The sequence below is a fragment of the Gopherus evgoodei genome, chromosome 2 (genome assembly GCF_007399415.2).
Source record: "Gopherus evgoodei ecotype Sinaloan lineage chromosome 2, rGopEvg1_v1.p, whole genome shotgun sequence".
In the NCBI taxonomy this organism is placed as follows: Eukaryota; Metazoa; Chordata; order Testudines; family Testudinidae; genus Gopherus; species Gopherus evgoodei.
The window spans coordinates 119,188,512-119,210,706 of NC_044323.1; the positions used below are offsets into that span (position 1 = coordinate 119,188,512).

The 22,195-nt window shown below is 42.8% G+C and overlaps 1 protein-coding gene across 1 annotated transcript; it reads right to left on the reverse strand.

The window, feature by feature from the left end:
- Positions 1 to 916: 916 nt before the first annotated feature.
- Positions 917 to 22,129, reverse strand: CAVIN4 (caveolae associated protein 4). Its single transcript, XM_030551610.1, has 2 exons — positions 21,609 to 22,129; positions 917 to 2,066 (listed from the first exon to the last, which is right to left on the reverse strand). Exons 1-2 carry the CDS (start codon positions 22,014 to 22,016, stop codon positions 1,431 to 1,433), a joined length of 1,044 nt encoding a protein of 347 aa, XP_030407470.1. The 5' UTR covers positions 22,017 to 22,129; the 3' UTR covers positions 917 to 1,430.
- Between the last annotated feature and the right edge of the window lie 66 nt (positions 22,130 to 22,195).

The following is a 22,195-nucleotide window of genomic DNA, read 5'->3' on the forward strand; positions in this document are numbered from 1 at the left end:
TACAATGGCTATGTTTACTGACATACCTCATTTCAGGGCATGCATTCCTCCCTCCTTAGTGCTACAAACTGCGTTTCATACTCTAAAGTCTGTGTCTGGTTTGTGCTCTCTGTGGCTGTGACTGGTCGATAGTGATGATGAGAAGGAAACAAAGAACTGGATATGGATTGGCCTGTGTGTCAATAGCTTTTGATGACATTGATTTTAATTGTTTAGAATCCTAGCAAAATGCTGAGAGCAGAAATCAGAGCGGTCCTTTTATCTCAGCATCTACCTTAAGAAAAAAACAACAATTTGTTCTTACTGTGTCAGTGGCAATTAATTCTGAAACTGTTTTCAGTTTGGTATGACTGGAGCAGAGGAATAACTATTCATCAGTTCTTGCACAGAAAAGGCAAATGGGCCTGCCCTTCTCAAAGTTCACTCTGGTCTCACATTCTTATTTTTAACTCGATTCCTCAGTGCCCATATATTAATCTTGTTTCCCTAACTACTAATTTATACCATCGCCTTCCTCAGTACCAATGACCTTTGTATAATACAGCTACTCTATCAGAGTTCTCCATTGCCTCCAGATTTTTCCAGTGTTTCATTTGTCCTATTGTTTTTAACCTGCTGCTGCTTCAGAAAGTGCATCTCTCAACTTCATCAATCCCCTCTTTCAAAATGCTAGAAATCCCTATTAGTCACTTCAGATAACAGTTCTCAAAAATCTATTGTCTCTGCTGCTTTTTATTGCACTGTCTCCAAAGCAATAATTTCCTCCTCCTGCTATTTGAGCGGGCGGTCCAAAAAGAGTCTTACAGCAATTCTTCTGTGGCACCTTATAGACTAACAGATGTTTTGGAGCATGAGCTTTCGTGGGTGAATACCCACTTCGTCGGATGCATGCTCATGCTCCAAAACGTCTGTTAGTCTATAAGGTGCCACAGGATTCTTTGCTGCTTTTACAGATCCAGACTAACATGGCTGCCTCTCTGATACTTGACAGCAATTCTTGTAGTCTTCCCTTCCACTAACATAAAGTAATACATTTATCTCAGTTGCTTGTTTGCTGTTTGATGTTGGCATGAGATAAATGGAGATGTTCTTTGGATGCCTCTGTGCATAAAACTAAAGATAGCAAGAAGGCGATTAAGTGCCTTATATTTTTGTTTTAAATATACAAGGAGTTTCCATCTCCTTGTGATGTGCAGTTGTAACTCCCATTCACATTAATTGAAGTTATATGTACACGTCAAGAGAGATGAGACCCTTTGTTCTATTTATGTGACTTTGCGTAGTAATAAAAAGGCAACAAACACATTGTCTGCTATACATATAAACACTAGAACAGCACCAATATATTTTTCTGCTATAACAATAAAAAGTTACATACACTCTCAATCTGCCCAAGTGAACAGATACTAATTACGATTTCTCTTGATCACTTATGCTGGATGCTTGAGGTCCAACAGAAGAACATTATCACCTCCTCCTTCTGTTGCCTCCTGTTTAAGAATGATTTTCTCTGCTGGCTGGGATGCGCCTTTTGTTCCACTGCCTTTATCCTTCTTTACTTTCGTGATCACTTCTGTGTAGGAAATCTCTTCTGTGACTGGTTCTTCTGCCCCACTCGCTGAAACTGCATGCACACCAGCTTCCTGGATTCCTTCTTGCCCTTCAGCTACTGTTCGCTCTTTATCTTTCTTATTGAGCTTGAATGTCTCCTTTGTTGGAGCAGCTTTTGAAATAGTTTTCTTGAGCCTTATCCCAGATTGTTTCAGCCTCTCTCCTGACTGCCTCAGTCTCTCTCGCCTCTCTGGTGTCACTATTCTAGTTCGAAGCCTGGTCACCTTCTTGCCAAAATTTTGTCTGGTCTTCTGCATATTTTCCCTTGAAAATGCCTTTTTGATATTATCTATGCGTCTCATGCCTGATTTTTTAAATCTGGATGCTCTGCTTTCGTCTATATAATATTCTTCATCAGAAGAGAGGTCATCAGGTGGGAAAAATTGCTCCTCCAGGTTTTCACCTCTTGTCCTGTCTTTGATAACAGACAGCGAAGATGGGCATTCTGTTTCCTCCTGTGAATAAAAACATAAAGACATCGGTCCGCTAATGTTTTAAGGGGGCAGAGCATTTAAGCATATAGTTTTTTTGGCTTCTTATTTGTAAGTATCAACAACTGAGCTATAATGATGTGGCACAGGGAGGAGGGGTCTCGCCTGAGAACCTGCACGATCTCCTGAGGATAAAGGAGACTGGAAAAGCTCTGATTTTGCAGCCTCTGTTCAGTCCCATGCCTATTAGGGAGATTGCTTTAAAGGCTGGTTCTACTCCGAAAAGGGATGAACAATATAAAACTCACATCGTGTCCCATGTTTAGTGTGCCTCAATGGACGGCAGCTCAAATGTGCTCAGTTTGCAGTTAGAAAGGAGGTTTTTCTAGCTATCAGCCCTGAGGTTGGAGAGTCATGCTGGGTTCTTTCCTTCTCATATATCACCAGTAATGAGCACCATGCAGGACAAGTTGGCCTTCACCTACATACAGCCTCACTGACTCCATATGAATGTCCCATATGAACCTGTAGTCCCCTCCTCACTTTCATTAGGTTTGCACAGTTGTAATTAACTGGAACTTAGCAGCGAAATCTGTTAGTGCACAGGGAGGAACAGAGTCCAGCTCAGACCCTTCTAGGGTATGTCTTCACTGCAGCTAGGCCAGGCACCCAGGTCTGAGCACCTAGGTCAGCCTAGCCTGACTGCTGATGGCCACACTGCAAAGCCCTACTGGTGATGGTGTGTCCTCTGCTTATGCACGCGCCCATGTGTGGCTGAGAGCATAGCCTGTGTCCTCACTGCAAAGGGGGCAGGTTCCAGCCCAAGTTAAAGTGAAGTCTGGACTTTAATCCATATACAAGTAGGGACATTAGACCAGGTTTAAAGCACCTCCAAACCCAGGTAAAAGGTTAGTGTGTGTGGATAGTGACAGGGGTTGTGCTAAAACCCAGGGAAGAGCCCAGGTGAACTCTGCAGTGACAACACACCCTTCGGTTCACAGGAGTGAAATGTCACTGAAGCATGCTGGTAAGGCTCAGTACACACCAGGAGCTGATCTGCTGAATGGGAAGCCATTTTTACATAGTCACTTTTCAGCACCACATTTTACTCCTCCCTTATCAATTTAGCAACAAAAGCAAAGCTCCAGATGGCAGTAGTAGAGATGGGCAACCTTTAGAAATACATGAATGGCGTTGTTTAGTATTACAGGCATAGAGGCATTTTCAACAGTAAACATATATTATCCCACGTTAATGCATTAACTGACCACTCAGCAAATCTTTGTGGGTCTCTGTAGTAGGTCTTCAATGGCAGGTTATTGAATGGTGCATTAATCACCTTGGTATCCACTGCCTGCCATGTCATAAGGATTGCTAATTTATACTGAATATTAAATACATAGTCTAGACAAGTGCCATGCTAGCCATGTACTAAGCAGTGAAACTATATGATAAAATACATTTACTTTACACCTTTGGCTTTGTTTGGCTGCCCACTATCCACTAATCCCTGTCAGTGAGTTCAGCAGGGCGCTGGAGAGGAATGGTAGCTGCATTTTGAAAAGAAGTGATCTAAAGGGAGGCAGAGCAATTGGTTGCTTGTGGAAGAGGTGAGCATCTCAGCCATTGGGGTGATAGGGGTGCTGTAGATACCTAGAGAAAGAGAGATTTTAACTGCCAGAAAAGTGCAAGTTATACCAGAATTTTCTGAAAGCTCTTTTTGGGCAATAAGTTACTGAGCATCATTTTAATGGTAAATTATGTGCAAAAAGTTGAAGGTGAATATTCCGTAAAAGGATACGTCTGAAAAGAGTAGACCCAACCTGCAAATCATAGTCACACAGCAGCTGAGCCAAGAACCATTTAGCTCAGTGTAATGATTCCCATGGAGATTCTGGATCTGCCCTGTAGAGGCAATTTCTGTCTGATACTATCAGACATATAGCAGAAAACGCAGAACCAGTAGCAGCTGTGAGATGGAAACTGGCACCCCTTTCTTACCCCAGCAATCTCCTCCTTGTGCACACAAACAACGCTGCACAAAGTTTGTTCATATTCCCAAGAGGAGCAGCTCCTCACACAGCCTCAGGCAGAAGACATGGTATATTAATATTGGTTTTGCATAATGTATCGTTTCCCAATTGTGGACTTATCACACCTGATTCCTGGAGCTTGTCAGAATTTGGGCCATAGCTTAATAATATTTTCTAACTACCAAAGATGTTTGAATGAGAGAGTCTACCAAGTGCCAGTCAGTTTCGCAAATGTATCTTGTGCTGATGAATTCCTGTATGGTGCACTGCAAACTGAACTGATTTCTGGCCAGAAAAACAGCTGTAATTTTCAAAATGCAAATACATGTTTAATTTTACTTTACAAAGTATTAAACTATCAGTAATATATAATAAAATATATTAAGCCACTTGCAAATAAAGGCTGTTTATAGTTTGGTCATCTTATTCTGGCTTCTTTAAAATGGCTGTTAATGCTTATCAAAATTAAGGGGAAATTATTTTGCTGTGAGATCAGCAGAATTTTATTTAACTCCATACATCAAAACCAGAATGAGCAAGAACTAGAATTCTTTGTTAATAATCTTCATTAATGTGTGAAAATTAACTTTATTACCTGGCTGTGTTATAGCTTCTTTTCATAAAATGAGGGATAGTGTTAACATAGAGCAGCTTTTCTGTAATTAAACTCTTAATGTTTGTAAATTATAGACCACTACTTTTGCTGAAACATTGACAACAATATTTCCTTACTAACTATTCTGAAATGTCAATCCATACAGGGATGAGTACAGTAGGGTGAGATTTAAGCATCTCTCCTATAAGAAGAAAATGAGAGCTTAGGTTCTTTAGACAACATTTGGGCTAACTACTGTCATCCCCTAGTACACCGAAGACTCCCGCAGGCTTGTGTTCCCTAATGTTCTTCAGTTGTATTTAGATTTACTGGTCACTGGTTTAAAGGGCTGGGTGTAACACACACACACACACACATACACACACTCTCTCTCTCCTGTACATGATCAGATGCATGTTTTATGTCTAGGGAATGGGACTGGCACCCAGGAGTTCTGAGCAATATTTTTCAATCAACTCCTTGTGTGACTTTTGCCAAATAATTTAATTTCTCTTCTTCAGTTCCTGCCTCTCCCCTGGAGAAACCAGGTATACAAAGGCTAAATTCATTCAGGTTTGTATGTCACACTGCAATCCTTAAATGGGAGGTACTACAGAAATGCACTGTCTTACTGGAACTGGTTAACATTGTGAAGGTTTTTCAAAATAAAAATCAGGGCTATGTTTCATTTCGGTAGGGAATTGCCCATTCTGATCCTCTAACGGGGGGAGGGATAGCTCAGTGGTTTGAGCATTGGCCTGCTAAACCCAGAGTTGTGAGCTCAGTCCTTGAGAGGGCCACTTTAGGGATCTGGAGTAAAAATCAGTACGTGGTTCTGCTAGTGAAGGCAGGGGGCTGGACTCAATGATCTTTCAAGGTCCCTTCCAGTTCTAGGAGATTGGTATATCTCCAATTATTATTATAACAGGTTTTAGCAATACACTGTCAAAAGTCATTTTTGTTTACTAGGGAAGAGGGAGAATAAACGCTTCTGTCTCCCAGAGTTAGCACATCTGAGGAGAGTCAGTCTTAGCACTAGGGGGGACTCTGAGGTGGGAAAAGATGGCTAAGAGTTTGATCCTGTTCCCCCTGAAGTCAAAGGCAACATCCCATTGACTTCATTGGTGCAGGCTCAAGCCCTAAACTGGGTAAGTACCTCTCCCCATAGTCCTACTAAGAAAATAAACTGTTCGCTGATGGAAACAGCAGGATGTGGCAGTAGCCCTAGGAGGGGAAAAGGAGCAAGATGCCTGCCTGCTTTTCCCCTTCTTCCAGCAGCAGGAGCACAAGGCGATGGCTTGCAAGGTAGCCAGATCAAATTAAAAAGGGAATAGGCAAGGTGGGTCCTTCCCACCCAAATGTAAATTATTGTACTCACCTCATCCTACCTGGCCTAGCCAGCTGGCTAGCCCCTGAGATAGGAGTGATTTGAGTTATAGAATGCTGGTGCAAGTCAATGGGAAATACCCATGTGCTTAAAGTTAAGCCTGTGCTTAAGAGTTTGGCTGGAAAGGAGCCAGAGCGCTCAGCACCTTGCCAGCTCAAGCCTTGCATAAATAGCGTTTATCATCTCTGCATAGTGACAGAGTCTTGCACCGTAGTAAGAGATGCTACACAGATTGGGGTTTTTTTTTGTAAATTGTATTTACACTATTCATATTTGCACTACTTGTGAAATAGTGTCTGATCACACCACTGAATACGTCTAGAAATGCCTGTGCACACCAGTGCCATTAAGACTGTGCATAAAACTCAACTTGAGTTTGTCTTGCTTTTGAGTACCTCACTCTGCCAGCATGCAGCCCCAGCTCACTAATAGCCACGTACAACAGAGCGGCTGGTTTTAAGCTCTGGTCTGAACAGCACAAAGTAAATAATATGAAACTCGCTGTAGCTACTTTGAGGATAAAGGTCTGCACCATTACTGCTTACATTCAAATAGATGTCCCCACAGAGAGTAAAATATTTCAAACTTGATGTTTATAACACAAAGCCATTCCTTCCGGCAGAACCTGAAAGCTCCATTGCCACTGTGGATACCTTCGCTCTTATTTTCAATTTAAATCAAAGTTATAAAAGCCGTAGTGTGTGTGCATGCACCATGGACTTTGTAATGAAATATGTTAATGGGCTGCCAGTGTACTCTTGGATCTGCGTGGGTGTATGCAACTTAGGAACCTTCTAGCCAGTGCTGCCTCTTTTCCTTAGTGAAGCTGCACAGGAAAAGAGGCAGGGATCCTACTGAGTCCTATCTTCTTCCATATGCTATAGAAAGGGATGCACGGAATGAGGCAAGGACTCCTCCCTCACTGACTGTACATAGTGGGACTTACAGAGCATTCTCATGCTGCCTAACAAGTAGTGGAATGTCTTTGTTTCCCCCTTGATTTGTTAACATGGGAAATTCCAGACTTCTGTAAGTCGATTCTTAACTTTGTCTTCAATAACCTAAGAGACTGAACCTCTTAAGTGTCTCACTGTAAGGCAGGTTTTCCAGACCTGTGATCATTCTTGTGTCACTTGTCGAAACCCTCTCCAATTTTTCAACAGCTTTTGTAGTGTGGCCACCAGACTGCGACACGGCGTTGTGGTAATGGTCTCACCAGGGCGGTATGTAGTGATAATACTGCCTCATTACTGCTCCTTGATATTCCTCTGTTTATAGATCTAAGGATCACTGATTGTCTTTGGCCACAGCTTCGCAGTGGGCATTCATGTTCAGCTGCTTATCCACCATGAGTGCTAAAATCCTTTTCAGAGCCATTGCTTTCTAAGATACAGTCCCTTCTACTGCCCTCTTTGCTTTTAAATATTTGACTTTGCATTTGGCTGAATTAAAATACATGTATGTTTGCACCTAGCTTACCAAATGCGCAAAATCATTCTGTATAATGACTTGTCCTTGTTATTTACCACTCCACCAATCTTTGGGAAATCTGAAAACTTTATCAATTATTTTATATTTTCCTCTAGACGACTGAGGAAAATACTAAATAGCATTTGACCAAGATTCCTGCAGCGCCCACTCATAACATCCCCTACTTGATGATCCTTTCCCGTTAACAATTACATTTTCAGATTAGCAGTTAGCCATTTTCTAGTCAATGCTGTGTATGCGACAGTGACTTTATATAGTGCTAAGGATTTTTTTAATCAGTGTCAGGCGGTGTAAGTTCACATGCAGACATCTCATTACCAACTAAATGTGTAGTCTCATCTGAGGCTATAAAGTTTGACAAAAACCTATTTTTCATAAAAGCCATATTGATTTAAATTAATTATGCTACAATACCTTATTTCTTTATTGACTGAATCCCATATCAGCAGTTCCATTATTTTACCAGGGATCAATGTTATGCTAACAGGCTTATAATTACCTGAGTCATCCCTTTTATTCTTGAAATTTTGGCATGACTTTAGCTTTCTTCCAGTCCTCTGGAACTTCTCCAGTGTTCCAAGTTTCATTAAATACCAACAAGGAGGGTCTTGAGAGCTGCTCAGTCAACTCTTAAATTCGGAATGCTTAATTTTTGCAAACAAAGCTCTTTTAAAGGAAGGGGGATGCATTTGTTTTGATATGGAATAAAGCACCATCGACCCTTTTCAAAATGTACAAATACATCTTAATTCATCTGGAGCCTTTCCCTACTGCCTGCCCAGTGCCCCTGTGAGGCAGGTCTCAATATTTTCTTTTTACATATGGGGAAACCCGGAAGATAAGTTTACACAACAAAGAAATGTCAGCTTCAGGACTGGAATGAAAGTGTCTTTGCTCCAGCCCCAGTACATAATCCACTGAGGCCATAATACTCTCCCGTCAAGTAAGCTGGTTATTCCACTGATAAAGCAGAGCTTTAAAGTAATGAAAAAACACTATTTATCTTAAAGCACATTTGAGAGGTGAGTACGCAAGAGTAACCTCATTACAGGGCACAGAGGCTGAGACACTTTCCAGTAGTGATGTAGGAAGGGTCAGACCCAGGACAGCAACAAATAGCCCCAAAACAAGGCTGGACAGTTCTCCTCAGTTGAGCCTTTCTATGCGCAGTTGAGATTCAAAAGCTGCAACTATTCTGGCTGCAGTGGTTTGGTGTTTTTCTTTTAAAGCTTCTTTTTCCTTATTTTTTTTAATAATAAGAAAATCTGATTCCTCCCCCCCCCCCCGGCCCGTTTTCACAAGCAACTGAACCTTTTTGTTCAAACTTGCCAGACAAAAATACACACGTGAGCAGAGACCAGACATGGAAAATTTCCATCCAAATGGTGATTGTTGCCCAAACTTGCAAGCATCCGATAAAAGGGGGTTATAATGTAACAATTGGCTTATAAACACATTAAGATACTGTTTCACATGGACATAAGGTGTTCAAGGCTACACAAAACCCCCCAAGAGAAATGAGAATGAGAATATGTCACATTTTACATACAAGGAAACTAAAGGTCTGGCTACAGCACAGTGTAAGCCCATGGTTAGTAGAACTTGAGTTAGCAGAGCCTGGGGTGGTTAACCGAGGACTTGAATCTACATTCATTTGTAACTCTGGTTTAGGAATGGTTAAACCCTGGAGCTCCAGTGTCTACACTACATTGTGCGGGCCTGAGTCCAAAAATCCATTTCCTAGACTTCCTCACACTCTCCCAAACCGGGGTTGCTCTAGCCTTTTGTTGCCAGTGCAGTGTGGGAAAACTTGTCTGTCCGTCAAACTTGAGGACAAGGAAAGTTGGCCCATGGGATATGTTTGGTGAACACCCCAAAGCATGAGGCCAGAGGGGCTGTGTCTACACCGCAAAGCAACAGAGCTTGAATCCTGGGTCCCTGCTTGACCTAGTGTGCTCAGATCCTGCACACCTATGGGGTCCTGGGCCCCTGGGGGCAAACCCTGGATTAGTGCAATTTGTGTGTCAGTGGAAGGAGGGTTAGGCTTGAGCCTAAATTTGAACCTTGAGCTTACTAGACACCCCATAATACACAAAGAATAAAAACCTGGCCCTCATTGAAGTCAATGGCAAAGTTTCCATTGACTTCAATGGGACCAGTAGTTCACCCAACGAGTTGTCAGTAACTAGGAAACAGATAAGGCCTATGTCAAAAATGGCTTTATCTTTACTTGTAGAGGTATGTCAGGTACCTGTAGCTGTAGGTAGCAGTGAAAGGCTCTGGCAGGGGGCGGGAGACAGCAGGGAAAGGCTCTGGCAGCTCCCTGTGACTGGAGCCTTTCCCTGCTACTGGAGTCTTTCTCCGTAGTGGGAAAAGGCTCCGGCAGTGGGGAGGCAGCAGACTAGCAGGGTAGACATGGGAGAAAACTGTTTGGAAATGTAGAGAGCTGTGTAGGGTCCACAGCCCGTGATACTGGCTTGTCTCTACCCTACTCACCTAACAGTGCCTCTGTGTTTATAGTGCTAGTTAAACCTGTGCGAGCTGGGCATGCTGTGTCTGAACGCTGTAAAAATAGACATACCTATTGAGTGCCATTCCCTCTGCCCCTTTTCCATACTCATTCCTTCCTAAATAGGTTATAACAACTGATTTTAACATTCCAGGAGCGCGAATCATCCTGTAACATTTTAGTAATACAAACTATATTGAATTTATGCCATCCAGGAGCAATGCTAATTCCTCTTGTTTATTACTCAGGCTTCTAGTAATTGGTGTCTAGGCAATTCAAGAATTTCTTCTCTTCCTGCCCTTTTGTTCCTTGATTAATTTTGTTTTCAACATCTTGATTTTGTGCTAACTGAATGCTCATAGTTTGCCTCTTTTTAACCCTCCCCTTTTGCTATTAGTTTAACACCCTTCTGACTACTCTAGCCAGCCTGTCCCCAAGGAGATTGGTCCCCCTTTCACTGAGATGGAGGCCATCCAAACTAGATAACCCCCCTCTCCCCATAAAAGCTGGACCAATGTTCCACAAAACCAAAACCCTCTACCCAACACCACGTACCTAGCCAGCGGTTCGGTTCCAGAATCTTTCCCATGAGGCGAAAAGTACCTGGCCTGTAGAGCTGGTCAAATTTTTCTGAATGCAAGGAGGTTTTTTTCCACAGAAAAATGACATTTAAAAAAAAAGTTTTGTTCAAAACTATTGATTTTTTCAACAATTTTCATTTTTGTAACTTTTTTTGCCACTTTTAAATACAAATTTTTATCAAAAATATGATGTCAAAACAGTTACTAAAATTTTTTGTTTGCTGAAGAACGGATGTTTAGTAAATGAAAAACACAATCATTTCAGTGATGATCTGATAAAAGAATGTAATGTAAATAACACAAAAATAATGAAAAATTGGTCAATTTTTACTGGGAGAAATGGAAATGACTTAAATGAATTAAAAATGCTAAGTATGTGCACTAGGTTTGTCTCTCAGTGCCCAGACTGCGTTTGCCAGGCTGGCAGTTAAAAGAGACCATCTCTGTCTTTGTAAACATCTGATCCAGAAATAATTGAGACAATGTCATGAAACTCCAGAAAACCATTTATTTACAGTTACTTTTCAGGCTGCACTTTAGAACTAAAATGATCAATACACACAACCCTCCCACTCATTTCCCAGTCACAAGTAAAAAGTTAAAAAAATGATAAAAATGTATAGAAAATAAAAAAAAAAACAAAATAGTGTGACATCCCCTCAACTCCAGAATCTATTTTGAAAAATACAATAACCATTACAAGCCAAACTGCTCTCAACCTCCTCAAAGTCAGAACATCCTTACATTATACCAAAACTACAGGCAAAACAGACAAAAATACAGAATTAGATCATTTTATTGTGCAGCTCAGAGCAAAGTAACGGGCCAGTGACCTGTCACTGTCACCCTGAGCCTACATGTTGGGGGGAATAATCAAAACATTTAAAACATTATGCAAAATATTTAAGGAACACTAATGGGATTAATAAACCCCTCACACTCCTGAAGCTGGAGCACAAATCAGGTAATAGGCAGTTCAGTGCCCAGCTTGTTGACGGAGTGGTGACTGACAGCTGATTTGTAAAAGAAACAACCTAGAAATGTTTGCTGCATGATAAAGAAAAACAAAAATACCCTCACTGGGCAGGCCTGCAAACAATCTGCAGCTTGTAGGCAAGAAACTAAATCAAAACAATATCACAGCCTAGGAATTTACATTTTACATTGACCGTACATTATTCAAAGCAACACCCAAAGTAAATCTCCAAAACACCACATCAGTCTCATGTCTATTAATACACATATTAACCATGTAGCCGGTTGGTTAACTGAAATTACCATAACAACCCGTCCATTGACCAAAAAGTGTCCTTAGCATAACACAATTTATGTTACTGCTAAAGCTCCCTTGCAATTAACCCTTCAGTCAATCCTTATCCTCTGGTGAATACCCAATTACAAAGCACCCTATCATTTTGTAAGTATGTCACTCTTTCACTGCAAGCATGGGACTAAATCCCACGCGATCCTCCTGTAGTTTTGCAGATGTGGAATTAAAATCTCTGCCATCAGGCCAAGTCTGTTCAAATAGGAGCAAAATAGGATTATTTCTTAAGGGCACCTGTGGGAGTTCACCCCATTAAGTACGTGCTCAATAAACTCTTCTGCACATAAGACCAAAACGATGCCATTCTGGGGCCAGATGCTACAGCTGGCATGTAGACTTGTTCTTACATAATGAAAAGTGCTTAGTGTGACCAGCACAGTAAATCTTCATTTTACTTTCCTAAAGCTTCAACTACAATCCGTGTTCCTTAAATTCTGACGGGGGGTCACCAATTTAACCCAAACCACATGAATCCCTCAGTGTTGTTATAGGTAATATCTTTTACTGGCCTAACTGCTGTTGGTGAGAGAGATGCGCTTTCCCCCTTACACAGAGCTCTTCTTCAGGTCTGGGAAAGGTACTTAGAGTGTCACAGCTAAATACCAGGTGGGCTGTTTAGCATAGGTAGTTTGCATGTGTTGCAAGGGGTCATTCAAGGTGAAGAGGCCCGTAAACACCCCTGTTGTAAAAAATGGTCACGCACAGGTGATAGGGTGTTTTTGTCTTTTATCATTTTCCTGTCTGAGTTCATTCAAGAGGGTAGTGATTAGGGCTGGTTTCACCCACATAATTGTTATTGGAGCATTCAGAGGTGACATGTGAGGGGGGACATGTGGGGTCAAGTGCCCCCCCAGATTGGCCTGCTGGGGGGAAGAGCGAGAGGGGCTCTGTCCTCCTTTCCCAGCGCCGCCCCTTCCCCAGCACATTTGGCCACTCTCCCTGGCAGCCAGACGAGGAGCAGGATGGAGTTGCTTCTGCCTGAGACAGCCTGGCTGGGAGGGAGCGGCGGCTGCTGCCTTTCTGGGCTTGGCTGCTGGGGATGGGGGGGGCCTATCCCCGAGCATGCCAAGGAAGGAGGAAGGGGGGCTCCGACTCACTGGATTTATGGCTTATTACAAGAATCTGTAACCCAGTAACCTCCCTTTTTGTCCTATGAGTCCAGAGGTGTTAATGGGCCACTTCACCTTGACTGGTCCCTTAGAACATGTGCTAACTACCTCTGCTAAACTAGCTGTTCGACCTTGTATTTAGCCAAGATACTGAGTATCTTTCCCAGACCTGAAGAAGAGCTCTGTGTACCTCAAAAGCTGCTCTCTCTCACCAACAGAAGTTGGCCCAATGAAAGATATTACCTCACCCACCTTGTCTCATCAAGAAATCCATTAATTGACTAGAGTGATCCAATGAGAACTCAGTGAGCAAGAAGTATGACAACTGTACAATGTCATTCTGAGCAACTCCCATCTCATCCACTCCTTGGGACAGCTTCTGAATGATGCAAAGGGCAGCTGCAGCCCCAGAAAGAAAGCTGTGAGAGAAATACACACATTTAAAGTTTGCTAAACAAGTAAGCCCAGTGAATCAGTACCTCTGAAGGAGTTCCTGACAGTCTAGTAAATACTCCTTAGGAGGTTCAATGGTGAGTGGTGTCAGCATAGGCAGCCCTGTGAATCTCTCATTATGAGCTCAAAATATGTAATTTCCTAGACAGCCTCTTTTAAATGTAGATACAAAGAATATCTGCACGTGTGAGAAGGGGCAGAGACAGGGACCAGACAGGAGGTGATATGATAAAAGAGGACATTTGCTAATAACCTGCTTTCAGTCCTGGCCCACAACAACAAAAGGCACAGGTCTTGCAGATTAGATACAGTTGGAAGAGATGCAGCTCTATTAAATACAGTAACTCCTCACTTAACGTTTTGTAGTTATGTTCCTGAAAAATGCGATTTTAAGCGAAACAGTGTTAAGCGAATCCAATTTCCCCAAAAGAATTAATGTAAATAGGGTGGTTAGGTTCCAGGGAAGTTTTTTTCACCAGACAAAAAACTATATATTATATAGATATACACACAGTATATATTTTAAACAATTTAATAGTGTTCACAGCAATGATGATTGTGAAGCTTGATTGAGGTGGAGGAGTCAGAGGGTGGGATATTTCCCAGGGAATGCCTTACTGCTAAATGATGAACTAGAACAGGTAAGCCCTCAAGGGTTAACATATTGTTAATGTAGCCTCTCATCAAGGCAGCAGGAATGGAGGGGAGGGGAAATAGCATAGCAGACAGAGACAGACACACACACCTTGTGTGTGGGAGAGAGAGATGCACACTGCCTCTTTAAATAAGCTGACCCACTCTTAAGTGCACTCTTTGTACGTGGACCAAGAAGTTGAGAGAGCAGCTGCTGCCCCAAGCTCTCTCTGGTCTGTGCCTCCTCCTTGCTCTATATGGAGAAGAAGGGGTAAGAGGGGTGTTGGAGCAGGGGGGAGGGGGACACTCTGACATTAAGCTCCCCCTCTCCCCACCCTCCCCGCACAGCAAGCTGGAGGCTCGGGGAGCAGCTCCAAGGCAGAGAGCAGGTGCAGCACATGGCAGTGAGGGGAGGGATAGCTGCAATTGCTAGCCTGCTGGGTGGCTGATGCACAGGGAACTTAGGGGAGCTGATAGAGGGCTGCCGGTCCACCATGGTTCCAAGCCCCCACCAGCTAGCTGCAATGGGCTGCTCTTCCTGCAAGCAGTGGACAAAGCAGGCGGCTGCCAAACGACATTAGAAGGGACCATTGCACAACTTTAAACGAGCACGTTCCCTAATTGATCAGCAATGTAACAACGAAACGACGTTAACCGGGATGACTTTAAGTGAGGAGTTACTGTATACCAGGGTGCCGCTGCTAACCACTAAAAATCTGTAACATGCTGTTGATGAGCTCAGATTTTCCCAGTTCTGCAAATGTGCTGTTCTGAGCAACTTCAGTCCTGTAACACCCATGGAAGAAAATGACTTCTGGAGTCTTCACTGGCATATAGAGTTTAATCAGAAGCTACTCATCCTGAAAGGCAAGTTCAGTCACCGGGAAGTAGAACTCCATTTCCCAGTGTGGACTCAGCACAAAAGGATAAGCACCAACGAGACTTTTATAATGATCATCCACAATGCCTATGGATAAATCACTATCAAGGCTGTGTAATGATTTGGGGAAGTGGCATGGGAACTGGAGAGTGATCATCCAACTACAATATTCTGGTGCCTTCCAGGCCAAATCCAAGAAAAACTTTGAAAACAGGTCCCATACAAATGCAAATTAAGATCAGCTGTTTTCACCACTTCATTTTCCTGGATTGGGAAAGTCTATGTTGACTCTAGGAGGCTTATTAACTCTCCCTAGTTCATATCATCACAGGAGATCAGTAAGTCTGGATAAGTCTGATTACACTGGTTAAGAAAACACATGGAGTCAGGTTTATAATCCTATCTGAACAGAGCCCATGAAGTTCATAGCCATGAGCTGCCTTTTAGGGATAAAAATGATCAGACTAATCTCTTCCTTTCCCATCCCCCTTCAATTCCAAGCTTCTTTCCTTGTAAACATATCCCCAAAAGGGTAAATTTATCACTCCAGCATTGACAGGTTGTAACTGCTTTTTCCTAAGGAGCACAGGCTATTTGTGGTCTCCCTCTCTGCCTCCAGTGTTTTAGGAGGGCCACAGGCCAGTTCACAGTTGTGGGGGGCAGTATCCGGAGATACCACTGATGGCTCTAGCGCTCAGTCACAGCTGACTGAGCTGGCTCTGCTACTGAAGAGCCAACTTGGCTGTTGGCCACAACAGGTGCAGTCCGCTCAGAAATCTGACCAACCACCTGATTTAGTGGACTAAGCATGGCCCTGAAGGCAATTCCTTTGCTACAGCCCTGCTCTGCCACAGATTCTCTCTATGATTTTAGCTAACGCAATTAACTTTTCTGTCTTAGTTTCCACATCTGTAAAATGGGATTATATAGTCACCTATGCCACATGAATAATATGAAGAGTAAATAGTTAAAGTTTGTAAAGCACAATGTAAGTACTAAAATTCGCTATAATGCACACCAAACCCTGCAGTGACTGGGGACCAAGCCAGCACCACATTCATCAGCTTAGTTAGACAACTGTCTCTTTAAAAAAAACCTTAATTTTTCAAGGAATTTACTTGGAGCACCTTAAAAGCAGCAGCATCATGTCATCTGGGTGCCAGACCCGTGTCCAGCCAACCGAGCACAACCAACTGAGCTGCAACAGAAGTTTGATAGTGACCTGATGATTCTGTCACGTTTGTATTTTTATTTCTATACATGTAAATGAGTCAGGTAGGTTCGCAGTGTATCCCAACAAATCAAGTCGCCAAACTTCTTCACAATTCCAGGCCCTTGCCCTGCGTGTAATGATGTGATCATGGTGGAGAGGAATCAATTCTGGTGCGGTACAAGGCTGCAAAATTGTTTGGGAGGCCAACTCCAAAACATGAGTCAACTCATTTTAGGAATGCCCACTTTGATTGTCAAAGCATTTTCAAATGTGAAAGTCAGTAGCCATGAGTGAGATCCAGAATTCCTTTCATAGGACATCTTTTCTACGGGACTTCGTAACTAGTTCCTGAAATAAAATATATTACCTCAGGCACCTTGCCTAACTGGTTCCTAAGCTCTTTTAAGCTTATAACTTCTAAATTAAAAAAAAAATTCACCTGAGGTAGCTCTCAGCTTGACCAGAGAGTTCCAAGAGAGGCCAAAAACAAAAACAAAAACCAGATTGCTTCAAAATGAAAAAAACAAACAAAGCATCCACACACACGCACACACTTTAATTCCATCTTTTAATTATTTACCCAGAATGACTAAAATAGCCAAAGACCACTTTACTGCAGACAAACATCCGTTTCTCTGGGCTGTTCCTCAAACCTCTCTGAGACTACGGCTTACCTATACAGTTGTGTCCCTCCAACCTCTAATACTGCAGTACCAACAGGCCACACAGTACCCTAATAATTTGAACTAAAACTGTGACTTTAACCATGACAACAGTCTGGGTGGCAGGGGTACCTGGCTGCCTCTCTCTCCGTTACCTGGCCTTAAAAATTAATCATCTCTAGAACAGTGAAAAATATTCATATTGAGCCTCAAACCCACTTGCACTGAGTTTGGAAGGTTTCAATTCTTGTTGGATAGTTGAGGTCAAACCAGCAAGAGAACTTGCTTTGCTTCCAACTGACCTGAGCCTAATTACACTCTGCAGTTTGCTAACCCAATTGCTGTTTTCTCAGCCTCAGTTCTAACAATGGCTAGCAAACCACCCCTTGTTCTCACTTCCCTAACTCTCATGGTCAAAGATTCTCATTAGGTCTCCCTTTAGCATAAGGGCTTGTCCAACTCTTTTTTGTGAGGGATGAAGGGCTCTTGGACAATCATTTCCAGGCCAGCATTCTCTAATCGGCTTCTGCTGCTACTAATTGTTGTATCAAAACTATTAATTAAGAAAAATTAACTAGGGCAATTTTCTCTGTGTTGATTTTATAAACGAAGCCTGTTGTGCTGATTGACAGAGGCCATTACAGAAATACAAACTCATTGAGCCAAACAGGTAAGTCATGTTCCCCTTATTACACACAGTCCTTCACAATATCCCTAATGCCTCTCAGGCGAAATTCCAATGTAGATGAAGTCTTCCCTTCCAACATCCAACTCAATAATGAATGCGGTTATGATGCCATTTAGCACCCAGTGCAGTAGCAAGGAAGTCCCAAATTGCTTCAGTGCATGTCAATGGATTGTCACGCCTCTTACAGTGATGTTTCACTCCATTAATGCCTTGGCAATGGTGTGCAGGGGCGTGTGGGGGGGGGGGGAGGAGCATGGGACTGAGGCCTGGTCTACACTAGAAAAGATTGATTTAACTACATTGGTCAGGGGGTGTGAAAAATACACACCCTGAGTGGTGCAATTAAACTAATTTAAGTTCCTGTGTAGACAGAATTCCTCCGTTGACTTAGCTACCATCTCTCTCTGGGAGGTGGATTACCTATGCCAATGGGAGACAAGGCCGCCCGGAGGGGGGGAAGCAAGTGGGGCAATTTGCCCCAGGCCCCGCAGGGGCCCCCACAAGAGTTTTTCAGGGCCCCTGGAGCAGGGTCCTTCACTCACTCTGGGGGCCCCAGAAAACTCTTCCGGGGCCTGGGCCCCTGGAGCTTCTTAGCTCCAGGACTTCAGCAGCAATTTGGTGGCAGGGGGGGCCTGCCACAGGTCTTCAGGGCACTTTGGCGGCGGGTCCTGGAGCGGAAGGACCCCCCAGCTGCCGAATTACCGTTGAAGTGGGACCCGCTGCTGAAGTGCTGGGTCTTTGGTGGCAATTTGGAGGCGGGGGGCCCCCGCCATGGGTCTTCAGGGCACTTCAGAGGTGGGTCCTGGGAGCGGAAGGACCCCCTGCCACCGAATTACCACCGAAGTGGAGGACCCCCACGGCCGAAGACCCTGGGCCCACTGAATCCTCTGCGTGGCCCTCATAGGAGACTCTCCCCTCTTAGCATAAGTAGCATCTACACTGAAGTGCTGCAGCCCAGCAGCTGTGTCACTAGTGTTTTTAGTGTAGATATGTGCTAAGAGGAATCCATTCTTGCTATAGCTGATCTAAACAGGGATGGGAATATGAAGAGTGAAGAGGATAATTCAAGGTGCTGATTCTGTTCAAGAAAATCAGATGCATGGAGGCTCTTGGCAAAGTCTTCTTTGTCTCCTAAGAGGAGGCAATAGAAGTAGCAGCAGTTATTGATGGTTCTGTGTAAATCATAGAATACCAGGGTTGGAAGGGACTTGAGGAGATCATCTAGTCCAACCCTCCTGCTTGAAGTAGGACCAATCCCCAGGCAGATTTTTACCCCAGTTCCCCTAAGTGGCCCCTCTCAAAAACTGAACTCACAACCCTGAGTTTAGCAGGCAAATGCTCAAGCCACTGAGCTATCCCTCCCCACCTAACCTCTCGTAGGACATTTCCACAGGCTTCTTTCATGAATTGTTTGAAAATAAATGACAACAAGCATGTCTGCGGGAAAAAAAACACACTATGTTTTGTATTGAATTAGCCATTCCGCCCCCTGCTCCCCCCCAATATTTTCAGAACATTGACTATGTTGAAATGGCTCATACAACAATTATGGAAGAGTGGGAGCAATGGAGCAGCACCCCACCAACGGACAAAGGATTCAAAGATGTTCATTTCCCCTGGCAATATGCTTACTTGCAAGGAAAAACAAAGAATATCTACACTCATATCTACCATAATGGTGTGGAGCGAGCACTATTAATGCAGCTTGCAAAAATTAAAAACAATAGGCCAGATTTTTGCCCTCAATTTCACCTCATCAGAGTCACATAGGCATGAGAGAAGAATTTGACCAACTGTCTGTATTTGATAAGATTTTATGCTATCATCAGTTTCCACTAGCACTGTTTTCATTGCTAACCAGAGGTTTGGCTAGTACCTCCTCTTACTAGAAATCAAATAATTTAAAAGCTAAACCAGGGCCTACAAACACTTATGCACATGAGTAACTTTTCTCAGATGAACACTCCCAGTCACGGACACGGGTCTACTCACACAAAAAAACGTAATTTGTATGTGTTCACTGATACTTTAAAGAATATGTAATGATAAACGATGTACACAAACAAAACTTCTAGGGTCCTAGTAAGGAGCAAGCATCCTCAGTCCCCACCGAATTCTAGAGGAGTCGCGCATGTGATGCTAGCAGGCCAGGCGCCAGCTCAGGCTCGCATCCCCATGCCTCACCTGAATACTGACAAATACCTAGCTAGAATCAGTCTGGCTCACCTGGGTGTTCGTATTGTTAACATTGGTAGAATGATAAGAATGTGTTTAGACTTTATGGAATGCTTGTGAGTTGCTGCAGGCATTAATCTCACTTACAACGGCTGTATCTCACATTACAAGGTAATAGCTGCGTGTTTGCACTGTAAGCCTCTGTAACTGTAAATCACCAGGCAGGAGATAGCCATTAACTAGTGTGAAATGCTGGTCTCCAACAGCAGTTATGTCCTGCCCAGTAAGGAAGGCCTATCGACACCAGATGAACTAGAGTGAAACATTTGAGAGGACAAAATACTTTATTGTTTACTCTCCCCTCTATGGAGATGGGTCTTGCAAGTGAATCCTTCCCATCAGCTGAGTTTGCATCTCAAAGTACAGGTGGGGAAGGGAATTAAAAAACCCTAACAAAGAGGAACTGTATCTTTATGCTAGACTGCAAGGCTCACTAGGCATAAGCAAAAGCTCCCCAGTGCTTCACGTGAGTTGGCCCTAAGGACATATAGAGCTTGTTTATTATAGAAGCTTTTATTACTTTTTTGAAATTTAAGATTGGAATGCTTATTTCCTTTTCCTATATAATAAATCTCTAGAGAGGTTATTATAGGATTGGCTGCAAGCATTGTCTTGACCTGGGGTAAATGACCGGTCCTTTGGGACTGGGATTAACCTGAATATTGCTGTGATCTTTGGTGTCAGGGACCATCTATCACACGTCTGCCCACGTGGGTGACAAGACAGACTTGCATTCCCAAAGGGATGGGCTGTGACTCCATGTTAAGGTTGTTAGAGAGCCTGAGGAGTTTACACTGGATAACTGGTTGGTAAAATCTAAGCACAGAATTTGGGGTTTGTGCCTCACTTCATAGCAGTCTGCCCTGAGGTTGGTACTCATGCTCCTGTGTCACTGCAGGACAGCTTGACAGAGCATGCTTAGAACTTCACAGGGTTAAGTCCTTAAAACCTTGAATTGCAGCATTTTCCAGTAAGATGCCTAGCCTTATAACTCCCCTAGCATGATTAACTTTTTTGTATTTGTATGATCCATGGACAAGAAACTTATTTTCAAGCAACTTGCATTCAGACAATAAGAACAAATGCTATTTATTCATTTACAAGAACAATATAATCGTAATGTAAGAAAAATTCATTATTTGTTTTTGATCCTACAAAACCTTGCTCATGTTAGTATTCCTTAGTCATGTATTTCCAAAGCAGTCAGTGAGACTACACGCAAAAGGACGGCTTCTGTGATAAGGGGGTGCAGGTCTGAACTTAGTTTTGAATATTCATTCCTATGAATTGAGACCATGAAAAAACTTTTCACACCTACAAAAAACCTTAATAACTTCAAATAAAATACACTAAACTTGAAAATTAGCATTAAAGTAGTGGTTAAATTTTGGAGCCATTAATAGTTTTACTGTTTGGACTTCTACCTAATATGGTGAAAAAATAACAGATGATTGTCAAGCATGACTAGCATGACAAGATTTACAGTGCTTGCCTCATATTACCTTTCACATAGGCAACAAATAGTCCTTGCTGATCTGCAGTTAATCTTACACTCCTGCCTGAAAAGCCAACCAATACTAATAATAGACTCTGTGAATTGCCATCAGTGGGTTCGTGTTGAAAGACACCGAGAGGCAGAAATCAATTCTATAACACAACTCCTACACTGGGAAAACTGTCTTTTGATTTGTTAAGCAACTAGTGTTTCCCAGGAACTATCAAGGATGTGGCAAAACTTCAAAGGTAAAATAAATTAAAGTGCATTCATACCTGGTATATTACAACCCGAAATTTGTTTTTTCTCAGCATCTCCTCTTGTTTTGCTTCAACCTTTTGCACATTAGCGCTCTGCTTTTCCACACGTGCCCTCACTTCTTTAACATGGGAACTAACTTTGCAGGTTTTCTCAAGCAACTTGTTAACAATATAGCCTGTATTGCCATGAGTCTGGGCAAGCTTTAAAACATCAATCTGTATGGTCTTGATAGCGTTCTCCATTTCTCTGTGTCGCTCTTCGATTCTTTTCTGGCTCTCCTGTACACTGTGTACAATGCTGGCCACTTTATCTAGGACTGTCACAATTGTATATGCAGCATCTTGCTCTTCATCTTCTGTGACATTTGAGAGACGATTTTGATGGATTTTGTCAGCCTCCAAGGTAACTTCATGGTGATCCATTTTGTCTGCGTTCAGTCAGGTTTACAGGAACTGAAGTATAAATGCTCCCCACGATGACTGTTCAAATTGTAGGGAAACAATTCTGGCACCTGTGCAAGAAGCTTGACAGCTGGCCTCAGAGATGTTCAGAGCAGGGTGTGAAACTCCATCCCTGGAGGATGGTCAAATATTTATAACTA